The sequence below is a fragment of the Sardina pilchardus genome, chromosome 12 (assembly GCF_963854185.1).
Source record: "Sardina pilchardus chromosome 12, fSarPil1.1, whole genome shotgun sequence".
Lineage (NCBI taxonomy): Eukaryota > Metazoa > Chordata > Actinopteri > Clupeiformes > Clupeidae > Sardina > Sardina pilchardus.
Window position 1 is genome coordinate 22,432,078 of NC_085005.1, and position 12,559 is coordinate 22,444,636.

General features: G+C 40.9%; 1 protein-coding gene across 1 annotated transcript in view; it reads left to right on the forward strand.

Moving 5' to 3' along the window:
• The first annotated feature begins 11,839 nt into the window (after positions 1–11,839).
• The window catches only part of LOC134098155 (fos-related antigen 2-like), a 2,678-nt gene continuing 1,958 nt past the window's right edge, over positions 11,840–12,559 (forward strand). The window contains exons 1-2 of the mRNA XM_062551129.1: positions 11,840–12,181; positions 12,497–12,559. The exon at positions 12,497–12,559 is cut by the window's right edge and continues 180 nt beyond it. Coding sequence (XP_062407113.1) covers positions 12,080–12,181; positions 12,497–12,559 — 165 coding nt within the window. The 5' untranslated portion in view covers positions 11,840–12,079. The remainder of the gene's footprint in view (positions 12,182–12,496) is intronic.

A 12,559-nucleotide genomic window follows, 5' to 3' on the forward strand; every position in this document is an offset into this window, starting at 1 on the left:
ATGACGTCATTCATTAGCAGGATGCTAGTGTGTTACAGTATGGGCAACAACGACCAAGCCTGTGAGAAACCAAAGGGTCAAAAGTAATTGTTCATTCAACTTTCTACCTATAATCCATATTGAGCTTGCAGAAACTAAAATCCAATCTTCGATTTTTCAATGACAATCTGGTGAAACAGAGACCAATTTAGCTGTCATAGACCCCCACTGTTTTGCACTTGCTCGTGATCGCCCCTAGCGGAACTGTAGGTACAATGGAGCTAATAGGGAGTGAACAGGCTCTCCTAAATGGGCTCTGGTTTCATCAAAGATAGTTAAGGCGGAGCCAAGATACTTCATGAGAAGCCACTTCCTGTAACCCGAATCACAAGGGGGTTAGTTATTCTGCTGCTGTTGGCTGGTAGCTACGTACACTTTATTTGCCAGCCAGCTGAACAAAATTCTACTATGTAAGCTGATGATGATCAGGTGGCGCTGGGGTAACTTAATGAGAGCAGTGACACATTCCCAGTATTCCATTGATGTTTTTATTCAATTCCTCGAAAGTTCACATGCTTTGTGTTATTTTCCATATTAGAATGAATAAATGTTATTAGAAGGCCTGAAGACCAGTAAGATCATTTTGGAACATCAGGTCCCTTTCCACAGGTGTAGCCTACTAATCAAGCAATTGATAGCAATTGCATTGGTACTTGATTTTATACACCTGTGGAAAGGGACCTGATGAGACTCATGAATACTCAATGACATGCCTCTTTATGCAGAGGAAGTGATCCCCATTTTGCGCCCATAGACATGAATTACGACGAAGTATCTTGCTCTGCCTTAACAATCTTTGATTTCATCCGGCCCCTTTCGACAGGTGTATCAAATCAAGCACCGGCATTATGAATGCAGATTGCATGGTGCTTGATTAATACACCTGTGGGAAGGGACATGATGAAACCCATGAATATAGGACTCAGACCCCGTTTCCACATACACAGGTATCTTGAAAAACAGAGACTTTTCCCTTCGTTTGCACCTTTCGTGTACACACAAACGGCGATTTTGCCTCTGAATACGATTCTTTCTAAAAACTCCGGCAAAAGTGGAGATCTAGGAAAACTCTGCTTTCGCGTATGAATGTACACTGAGGAAAACGGAGGGAAAAAAAGTTTTACGCAATCTACGCGCCAAAAGTGCGACCTTTTGTGTACACAGCTGTCAGAGTCTAGTAAAATGGAAGCAGCCCGGGTAGCGGTAGCATTTCTTTTGGTGGAAGCAGTTTTTATATGTTTGCATTTGCAAATACAGATCCTTTATTATGTAGAGGAACAGAGACATGTTAGGGCTCAACTTCAACTCAACTTCCCCGTCTGTCCAGTGTCCACACAAATGAACCTCTCGCCATTGCTGGTTTGAGAAGGAAGGAACAGGAAGTCGCTCGTGTTAGTCGTCGTTGTCCGTCTATGGTCGTTGTCGATGAGGCTTTTGATTGGCTTGCATGGCTTTCTCCTTCCTGCTACACTGCCGCCCATAGGCTTGGCGTAGTTATGATGACTCTCACCAGCGTATTTATGTGGATTAATGTACATGGACACTATTTTGAAAACTATGTGTGTGCACAATGTTATTTTGGAAAACGGAGGGAGGGAAATATTCGTTTATCAAAATACCCTGCTATGTGTAAACGTAGCCTCAAGCTGGAATTTTCCACCTCTGTTTATTTCGGTTGCATGATTTATATGGAAGGCCATAACAACTAAATCATATAATGCCTGCTACATGTAAATAAGTAAGTAAGGGTTAACATTCTGGAAACTAAATATTTCTGCTCCATAAACCTGTGTATTTGCATTCGGTCCTTGGAAATCTTACTGGATAATGAAGCTTTAGCAAAGCATATTGGAATGGAATTCTTGCTCAAATACAGAGAAGAGGATTCAAAATGGCACGATTTAACCTTTCACTGATTGCCCAAAACAGCCAGTTTTTCTTTCCAATATTGTTCAAACATTCATTTCTTCAGTTCCACTATGTCCAATTTGCATGGATTATATCTTGATTTTGGGGCAAACAACGCATTTCTTTTAACACAGCTACATTGGATGAAAACAGCATGTTTTAATGTAATTTATATTCAGAAATTCACTCAAAGCCAAGATTAAAAAAAAAGTCAAAAACACACAACGTATTACAAAAAGAACACATAGCCTACTACTTCATACAGACATAGTACAGTAATTAAAACTCATACAAAAGTACAAAGAAGGCCTACTACATACACACAAAACACACACACACATACTTAGAGACATACAGTACAGGGCTGTGGTGGAGGCTAAACACAAGTAAGCACACTTTCTTCACATCTGACATTTCAGAAATAGAGTTTATGCACCTCTTATTACAGTTATGATTATTATCCACCTCTCAAAAGAGTTTTTGATTGCAACTTCACCCTGTATATCACATTCACACTATGTACACTCATCAACACTCTAGAAACCATTTAATACCACCAGTATTGTTATAAACATTGGACAATAACCTCCACCGTCAAACATATTCCGAATGCCTTTTTGAAAAATCTGATACCACTTGGCACAGACCACCTTACCTACTGAGTGTCAGGGAAAAAATCCCAATATTATAAGACACAAGAACCACAGCAAGTAGTATAGTTTTGAGCAACGACTCCCAGCCGAGAGGAGAGAGTGACCAGAGAGGAGAAGTCTCCCCTCTCCAAAACCTCCCGAGTCAGGTTCTTTTTTTATTAAAGCAAAGCAGAGCACAAAGTAGAGCAGGACACGCCAGCATGACCTTTGGTCGAAACTTCCCTAATTCATCCTCTTCGCTCAACCCCAGTTTCTTATCTTTGCAGGTGCATAGCTTTGTGAGGCCTCTAGGCCTATGTCTTCCTGCATGAATAACAACTTTGAACACACATACAGAATATGAAAATGTGAATAATAACTTTGTGAAGTTAATCATGATAATATATGTTATATGCATTTCTTTGTCACAGAGAAAACAGAATTCATAGTTTACCCACCTCTTATTTCACCACTCCATCCCTGGAGACATAGAAATATGAAATAGACAGAAATCACTTTTCACAGTCCACAGTAATTAAAACACATGTAAATGTTTGTTCCAGTGTCAAGAGAAGGACATATCTTTTGTGTCACTTCGTGCTGAATCAGTTGAGGCCATTATAATTGTATTCCTTGACTAACATATGCCAGCATATTTGCTTCTGGATGTAATTTAGTAATGTCATTATTATATAATTTATAATATCTTCATCACATAAATCATCTGTGATGATGTGTCCCAAGTAGTTTCAATTTGGTCACCACATTTAGCTCTAGCTCTGTCAAGTAACTTCTGGTCCTCCTTAGTTCTAGCAATCATTATGACACTCATTTTAGGATTGAATTTTATGTCACACTGCATTTGAGAATTTGAGCAGACTCTTAGCAGTTGCTGTACGCCAGCACTATACGGACACATAACAACTACATCATCTGCATATATCAGATAATGAATACGCCTATCCCAGACCATACATCCAGTCTCCCAATGAGCTAGTAAGACTATGAACAAAGTAAAAACAAAAGGTGACAGTATTCCACCTTGTCTAACTCCATTGGTAGAGTAGCTGGGAAAAGAGCTGATGTCTTCTTGCCCCATCAAGATTGCATGGTTTGATTTGGAGTACTAGTGTCAGATCCTTATTTCATTCATATTTGGACGTCAGTTGCGGCTCTTCTGTGGACATGAGGTCAAACAGAAAAAGATGACTGACTAGCAGACTGGTCAAACCACACAATTAAGGATGTTGTGACTAAAGATTAGTGACAATGGGTCACAGGCTGGTCACAGGGAGTTAGATTGTGAATCACTGAGCACTCTTACCTTTAGTCTATTCAAATGCACTAGCAACTCAAATCACCAAATGGAAAATAATAATTTTGCTACCATCCATCACACTGTCAAGGCAAGTTGGGTTGGTTTATATAGTGCATTTCATTCAATTATATATTCAAATTTCATTATATAATCATAAGCAAAGAATAATAGTAAATATAAGGACTATAATATTGTTCAAGTGTTAATTTAAAAAAAAAAGTAAAAAGACACAAAGTAGAACAATTAACAGGAAGTGCGTTTTGGGCCGATCTTATTTTTAGCAGAACAGTATATAAATCCCTTACAGAACAGACAAATGAGAGAAAAGGGCAGTGGTGACATCTATCACGCGTACGGTGACAAAAACAAGACTGCATATTTATGAGAGAGAGAGCGATGAAGGAGAGGAGGTGGGGCCATGCATGACGAGATCTCTCTTTTCATGTCACATCAAATCTGGTGCCTCTGTTCAGAAATACAGACCCTCTCCCTTCTCTCTTCAGAAAACACATCTCTGTCACTTTTGCTCAGGTTGAAATAAACTGATTGGCTCACATTATGATATGATGGCTCCAATCGAGTGTCATTGCATCAGAACAAGCCTTAACAGCGTAATAAACTGTGTAAACACTCGGCTATGTAAAAACATTTTGTTTGACAGAGCCCTTGGAGCGCTTCAGAATTGACAGTGAGCCAGAAAAGCTGCAAACTGAAATTGACAATAATTACAAGCGACCTTTTTTAAAAAATGTTGTTTCATAATGAGCGAACATAACAAGGGAGCCCTTGAAACTACATCAGAACCCCCCCCCCCCTTATCGTCATGTTAGGACATTTTCCAGGGGCAATACACTCTTAATTTAATGTTTTGCAGTTGGAAAATTAGCTCAGGGGATATATTCTGGCAACGCAGAGGGATAAGCGCAAGTATATCATCGGTGCGAAGAATTGGGAGCCGGCTGCCATTATCCTGTTTCTTCCTCCTCATGCATATTGTAGAAGGCAGTCATGTTTGGATTTGTGGGAGCCCGGAGAACAAGCCAATGAATGCTGAGTAACCATGGTACTGCGTGTCTAGCCAGGGTTGCCAGGCGACAGCGAGCGTGTAGATCCTGGTCTGGCGTTGCGTCACGGTGTGATATCTGTAATGATAAAGTCGTCAGTGGCTCTTGGAAAACGGATGAGGGGACCAGAATGACATGCCCTTCTTTTTTTGTGCTGGCAGAAACCGGTAAAAAAAAAGTAGGAGGAAAATCATACACAAACAACAAAACAGTACAAGAGGGGACCAGAGAATGGAGAGGAACTGAGCCATCAAGAGAGTGAGAGAGAGATTATTTGTCCAGCTAACAGAAAGGAGAGCAACCGAGCTATGGAGAAAGGGAGAGAGAGAGAGAGAGAGAGAGACACACACACACTCTGTCTACTTGACAGGAAGTGAAGGAAGCCAATTGCACTCTCTGCTTACATCCTGGGTTGAGGCACCTCTTCAGAAATCTCCCTTATCAATCTTAAGGGTACACAGATAAAAAAAAAAGAAGAAGAAGAAAAAAACGGCCCCAGGTCTGTTCTTTAAGGTTCCCCTTGAAGAAAAACAAACACTGTGGACAGACTCAGAGTGGAAAATAAATGCACTGTGAGATGACGGCTGAAGTATATTGCGCCGGGAAGAATAGTAGACACTGATGGAGTCTTCGGAGAGCCCTGCTGTTACTCTGCGTGACACCACGGAGTAAGAGAACACATTCTGTTTGTTGACATCTTAGTGAAGATGGCATTTCATTGCAATGCGGGATTGTTCTCTTTCTCCTCTGGTGCGAGATGACAGTATGCAGTACACGTGTGATCTACCAGGAGTGTTTGCTCGCTCGTGTGTTGACCTTTTCAAAGAGAATTGGACCTCAGGGCGTATGTGTATGGCATTTGTTGATTTCTGGTGATCAGTTACAGTGGTCAGTTAACTCAAAGTCATTTCACCAACACAGAAAAGAAAAGAATGAAAAGAAAAACAACAAGAAAAGCACTCAGAGAGCGCAAAACCTTCGCCAAGCGTATAACCGCCTCCTGGATCCAGACGGTGATACGGATCACTCCCACTGGGTCATTTCAGGCATTTCAGACCTTCCTTGAAAATTTCATCGAAATCCATCCATAACCTTTTGCGTTATCTTGCAAACAAACAAACAGACGAACAAACAAATAAACGGACAGACAGATAAACAAACCCCGATGAAAACATAACCTCCTGAGGTAATGACCCCTTGCGACTTATAGCAGTCACAGGCCCAGGACGTCATTGCCCAGACGTCCAGCCTTGGCCAAGAAGGTACAGTACACCTGTCCCTAACAGTTTGTGTCATTTGATCTGACACCTTTCTCCAACTCTTACACCTGATTCTTTTTTTGACATTCATACAGCATGAATTTCACCTCTGCTACCACCCATAGTAAAGGAAAATCCAAAATGAGATCTCTCATTTGTTTTCCCTTGACATAATTAAAAGCTTAATATAACAATATCAGATTTTCTGGGTTTTTGTTTTGCTTTGTTTTGTTTTTGTCTCGGCCTAAGTCTACTTTAAATTAATCTCATGGACGAACAAGAGAAGGACCAGTAAGAACTGGTTTATTTCCTGACAAAGAAAAGTATCTTTTCAAGGAAAGAATAATTTATCTGGGTAGCTTCACATGTGCTTTCTCCAAAAACACATCAGACAGGGCTCAAGTGCACTGTACCCACATGAAATAATAATAATTGAAAAATCCTCTCTATACATTTTATAGTACTATAGATTACATGTAGGCCTGATTTTCCTGCACAGACGTACATAAATACATGCATGCGTACATACATACATAAAGTTCATACATACATACATAGATCAAGTTCATATATACATACATACATACATACATATGTACAGTATACTGCATAGTATTTCCAGCGATTTTTTATATTCATCTCAGTATGTGAAAACTCAGTGACCTCGAGAAACAGATCTCAGGATGTCTCCTTTACAACTGTCTGACACAAACCTTGAACTTGAGTAAAATGAAAAAAGAGACATTGTGGATAAGATATTACTCATGAAAAAAAGTTTCCATCACATACTAAAAGCAATATTATAACTGAAACATTATTGAACTTGATATGTTTGGATACATTGGAATTCCTAAACTGATGAAGCACACTAGAATGTAACAAATACTGCTTGGGAAAGTGTATTTAAAGTTAAAGGGACACTTCACCGATTAGCATTAAGCTTTGTATCTTTAGAAAACCAGTCATGTTTTTCAATGGTCGTGCATCATTCCCTCAGTTTGCCTTGAGATGGGAGAAATACGGATTTCAATGTTGGACTTCCTGCTTTCAACAATGTAAAAATCATCATTTTACATCATTGAAAGCAGGAAGTCCTATTCATGGGTTTCATTGAAATCGGTATTTCTCCCATCTCAAGACAAACTGAGGGAATGATGCACGACCATTCACGATTCTAAAGATACAAAGCGTGTCCCTTTAAACTATTACTAAATATACAGTATACATGCTGATATTTACAATCAGCGACCAGTGTGTTTTGCTGGATTGCCTGCATATTGGCTTGGTAGTTGGTGGGGCCCGGACCACAGCACTGGGGAAGTCTATAGGTCAAGGTAACAGAGGATGGTTGTTATTCTCTACAGCAAAGTAGAAGGCCTCAGATTGTGCTGAATGTCAATGCTGCGGGCTTTAACAAGCAGACAGGATATATTATTTATGAGAGCAACATGCATCATGAAGAGGGAGGATTTTCGATAACTGTGTGTTGTTGAGGAGTACGCTACAAGTGTGTTGTTGAGGAGTACGCTACAAGTGTGTTGTTGAGGAGTACGCTACAAGTGTGTTGTTGAGGAGTACGCTACAAGTGTGTTGTTGAGGAGTACGCTACAAGTCTGGAAGACCTTACAAGCTGTGAACGAGCCCAGGTTGCCACCTCATAATGGTGCGAATGAACACAATTCGCCTCCCACACGCATACTATATCTCTCCCACACCGTTTTTCAGTAGCTCTGTTTTCTTTCAATAACCCCCCCCCTTCACACACACAAACCCTTCACTCACTCACTCTCTCTCTCTCTCTCACTTGTGTTCTTGCTCATACTATGCTTTCGTTTCCTCTATGTTGTCTTTCATTTCTTCACAGTAGCCCACTGCTTTTCTCTCCAAGACTCGTTTCCTCTTTCCCTCATTGTCGATCGCTACGCTCACGTTTATTTATCCATGTGCATATTTACTTGTTATTTATTTATTTGTTGTATTTATGTAGGTTTTATTATTCACCCATCTCCGCTTAATCCCCATGCTGCTGGGCTTTCTCACATTACCTGATATGCTTTTTTTTTTCTTGGCAGCTTCTCTCATCTTTTTTTCCACTGTTGTTCTGTTGATCTCCATCTGGTCAGTCTCTCTCTCTCTCTCTCTCTCTCTCTCAATCCCTTACTTCTTCTCTGAGCATCCACTTACGAGCTGCACTCCTCAAAACTGCCTCTGTGTCTTTTTTGCTGCTCTGCATAACTGTGTCGTAACTCCTTTCCAGTCTTTCTCACCAAGACACAGGAAAGCCTGCGGACAAAAAAACACCCACGCAGGCTTGTATTGCTCAAGCGAACGCAACGCCGTCACAAGCGCACGGTATGCAACCGCACCTAAACAAGTGCACACACACTGTAAGCAGCAGTGGGTCATTGTAGTGGAGCTTTCAGTTGATTACATTCTCACCCATCATCATTGGGCAGTTGAGTCACCCAGGGGTGACTCCGTTGTGTCAAAATGCCTAACTGTTTAACAGTATTACTGACCTTTGAAACTCAGCAGCGGTGGTCTCGTCGTCTGTGACGCATGGTCTGCTGCTTGACTATTTTAGGTTGGCTGATGTTATGCTCCTGCAAAAAGCACAAATGTCCTTATTTGCCCCGACCCTTACTGCTGCTTGCACATACATGAAACAGAATCAAATAACTGCATTGTAACTAAAGAAAAAGAGAGTGGAATAGCCCCCGGGATCACTACAGGGTGCCCATCAAAAGGGGCCACTAAGAAGAAAGCAAAAAAATAAAAAGTCTTTATTAAATAAAAATAAAAATAAAACGTCATTATTAAATAGTGATTAAACGCTAAATGCCTTTTAGCCTTGCCGTTGAGTGGCCTAAAGCATTTGTGTTATTAGTAAACTGTCACTACTGTGTATATGAATGTGATATAATACCTCCACCAAATACACCCTGCCCACCCCCCCTTGGGGTACATGCAAAGCATGTGGTCCAGTTCCTCATTGTGGGATGACTGGTCCCACGTCAGAGACAACACATAATGCCACTGCAATAGGCTTCTGGAGCTCCTCAGACTCATATGACTAATCGATGAGCATATGGAGAAAAGTCGCCAAGAATGAATTGCAATAGAATGGACTCCAGCATTCGGGAGAGCACTTTCTCAGTGTAGCGTCTCATTACTACTCTCCAGCAATCAATAAGCTGTGCTGTTTCTGTGCACTCTGCTGATATAAGCATTTGTTACACCGAGGCTCATATTTGCCATTGTAATCTTCTCCCTATAAAAAAGTTACTTGTACTCATTAGTTTCCATGGTGGCCTTACCACTAGAGAAATAATCGATGAAGAAAAAACACGGAGGAAAGTAATGAGGAAAGTTTTAGGGGTGATCTATAAGACACCATTATGCTGTACTAAAAAAATGACAAATGAGAAAGCAATAAGAGATAATGAGGGGGAAAAACACCCAGGACAAAATGTAGTTTAAGAACCGACAGTTCCTAAAGTTTATCCACTATCTGGTTTTAAAAGTGGATGAGTCTCTCGGTATACATATTGTTTAGCCAAGCATTTTCTTTCTCTTCTGTTACGCTCTAGGGACAGATCTTTGGAAACAAATTACAGACTGTTATCCGATTTTTTTTTTTTTTTTTTTCATAATCTCCCAGTCAATTTCTTCTCTCTGATTATATTGTGTAAGCCACTGAAGATACAGTTTAGACCACAATTACAACATCTCTCTTTTTATACATAAACAAATACAGTATCAGCTCTCAGAGACTGACCCTATGATCGTACCCACAGCACGCCATTTTAGGTTTTAGAAATTACTTTTTTTTTCATTCACCCTTTCCAGATCAATGATTATTTTGGTTGCAACAAAGCAAGTCGCCTAGAAACTGATTACTAACGCACTCTTACACACATCCAGCCAAAAATAATGTGTAAAATCAAATGCAGTCTTCTCAATGGCTACCTGTAAAAGAAACAGTAATTGCAAAAGCAGTGAAGTGTTTAGATTAAACTACATAGGGCAAACTATAACCCTATAATCCCATCAGCAGAGAAGACATGTCACAAATACTCTGGGGAATCAGGTAGTAAAAGATCAGATGCAAAAGGGCGTCTGCATAAACAAGGCTAACAGCATCACATCTGTTAATGCCAGTGGTTCTCAAACTATTCACAATGATTACCACCTCAGAGAACAATTGACTCTCCAAGGACCATCATTGTGACCAGGATTAAAAGTAGTACAGTAGTGTAGGCCAATTCAATTACATTTTACATTGTACTTGTTGTTTTGCATTGTTGTTGTTTTCCAAGAAAGATAATAAAACTAGTTTAAATTTAACAATCTTTCATTATAATGTTTTAATTATTATTATTTTGATAATTTTGTCTTCATGAAATAAAACATCGGGGGACTCCCAGAGTACACAATAAAGAGTCCGTGTACCACCAGTGGTACCTGTCCCACAGTTTGAGAAAACACTGTGTTATGCTAATCAGAACAGTGTGGCTGCACTGGCTAGTGTACAGTACGTACAGTAGGTGCACACTGCCCAGTCACACAGAATAAACTGATTGTAATAGCTTACAGGCTGACATGTTGGTGCCATCTGGCATCAACAAAACAATTAACAACAAGTCGCACCCAAAGCAATCCGCAAATACTGAGATCAGACTGAGATCAGAAATCGCTCCATTTTGTTTTCCTCCCTGCGGACAGGCTGGAGACTGACCCTAGAGCAGGCTGGTAAAGCAGTGACACATCTGTTCAGGCGGGGCTGTTTGAATGCCAGGAGCCAGGATTCTTTTATGGACAGAGGTTGGGATGGGTAGAGCTCGGCTAGGTACACCCTGTACTTGCCTGTTGTCTAACACTGGAGGACTGAATCTAATGACCTGTGAGAGGCGGGGGGGGGAGTGTGTGTGTGCGTGTGTGTGTGTGTGTGTGTGTGTGTGTGTGTGTGTGTGTGTGTGTGTGTGTGTGTGTGTGTGCACGTGTGTGTGTGCGCGTGTGTGTGTGTGTGTGTGTGTGTGTGCGTGTGTGTGCGTGTGTGTGCGTGTGTGTGTGTGTGTGTGTGTGTGTGTGTGTGTGTGTGTGTGTGTGTGTGTGTGTGTGTGCGTGCGTGAAAATCAGGTGTAGATCTATGTCATTACATTCATGAACGCTGTCTGAGGTTTGCTGTAAACAACTGTGTGTTTGTAATTTATCAGTGAAGGCGACTGATGACTTCAACCACTGGTACAAAATGGGGGTGGAAAGGAAACGTGGAGAATTGTAAAAGCTTCACAATACTGCCTGAGACATGACTAACATGGCTTTCCCTTCTGATGCAGATGCCTTTCATCGTTCCAATCTGTGATGCATTCTGATTCCAGCTTGTAGTTGCTATTTCCTGTTGATTGATTTTTCAGTCGCATCTGATTCTAACATATTTGCTGTAGGGACCTCCGCAACCAACGGACGGAAATCCTGCCGTCTTTGACGTCATCCAAACCAAGGTAACCCACACTCCGGAGCTCTGACGCAATTGACCATTTTTGGACGGATGCGTCAGTCGGCAATTTAGTCCAAATGCAAGCTTCATATCACATTATTTGAAACAGGCACATGATTCGTGAGATGAGAGGGACGTAAATCATATCATCTGTCGGTTCTATAAACTCTTTTTCATCACCTTTTATCGCTTAGCCAGGCAATACCAAAACCAAAATATACGATTCATGTATTTTTATTCTGATCATAACTCTACGTCTTCAAGTTAACCTATTTTGTTCAAACGGAGCCGGGTGTCATGCTGCGCTGAATTCAGTTTCATCGCAGCCGACCGCTGACATAGTTTTTTTTTTGCCAAACATGAGCCAAGAGAACTTTGAGGATACTCCTTCGACCTCAACAGAGAGTACTGAAAGAAAACTACCGTGGGACCTCAGCGAGTTCAGCTCATCAACACAACAGGTTGGCTAATATAAACAATAGCCGTATTTTGCAGCAGTGTGTTTGCAGTATGTGCTTTCTTTATACATTTATGCTCACATAGTGCACTTATTTTAAACGTCATTCAAGTCCATGTGAGCCTAGTTCACAGCATGGAGACTACCTACTCATGGCATGACTCACTCGAAGGAAACTGGGAAATTTAAATCAGATGGTGAAAGTTTATAATTGATGGTGGTGTAGTTCAGTTTTCAGTGAAAAGAGATCACTCTTCATCGCATCGTGTTCTCTCTCTCTCTCTCTCTCTCTCTCTCTCTCTCTCGCTCTCTACTTCAGATAAATCACTTGAGAATGCCAGTGCCCAGCAGTGCCTTCGTCCCCACCATAAATGCAATAGCA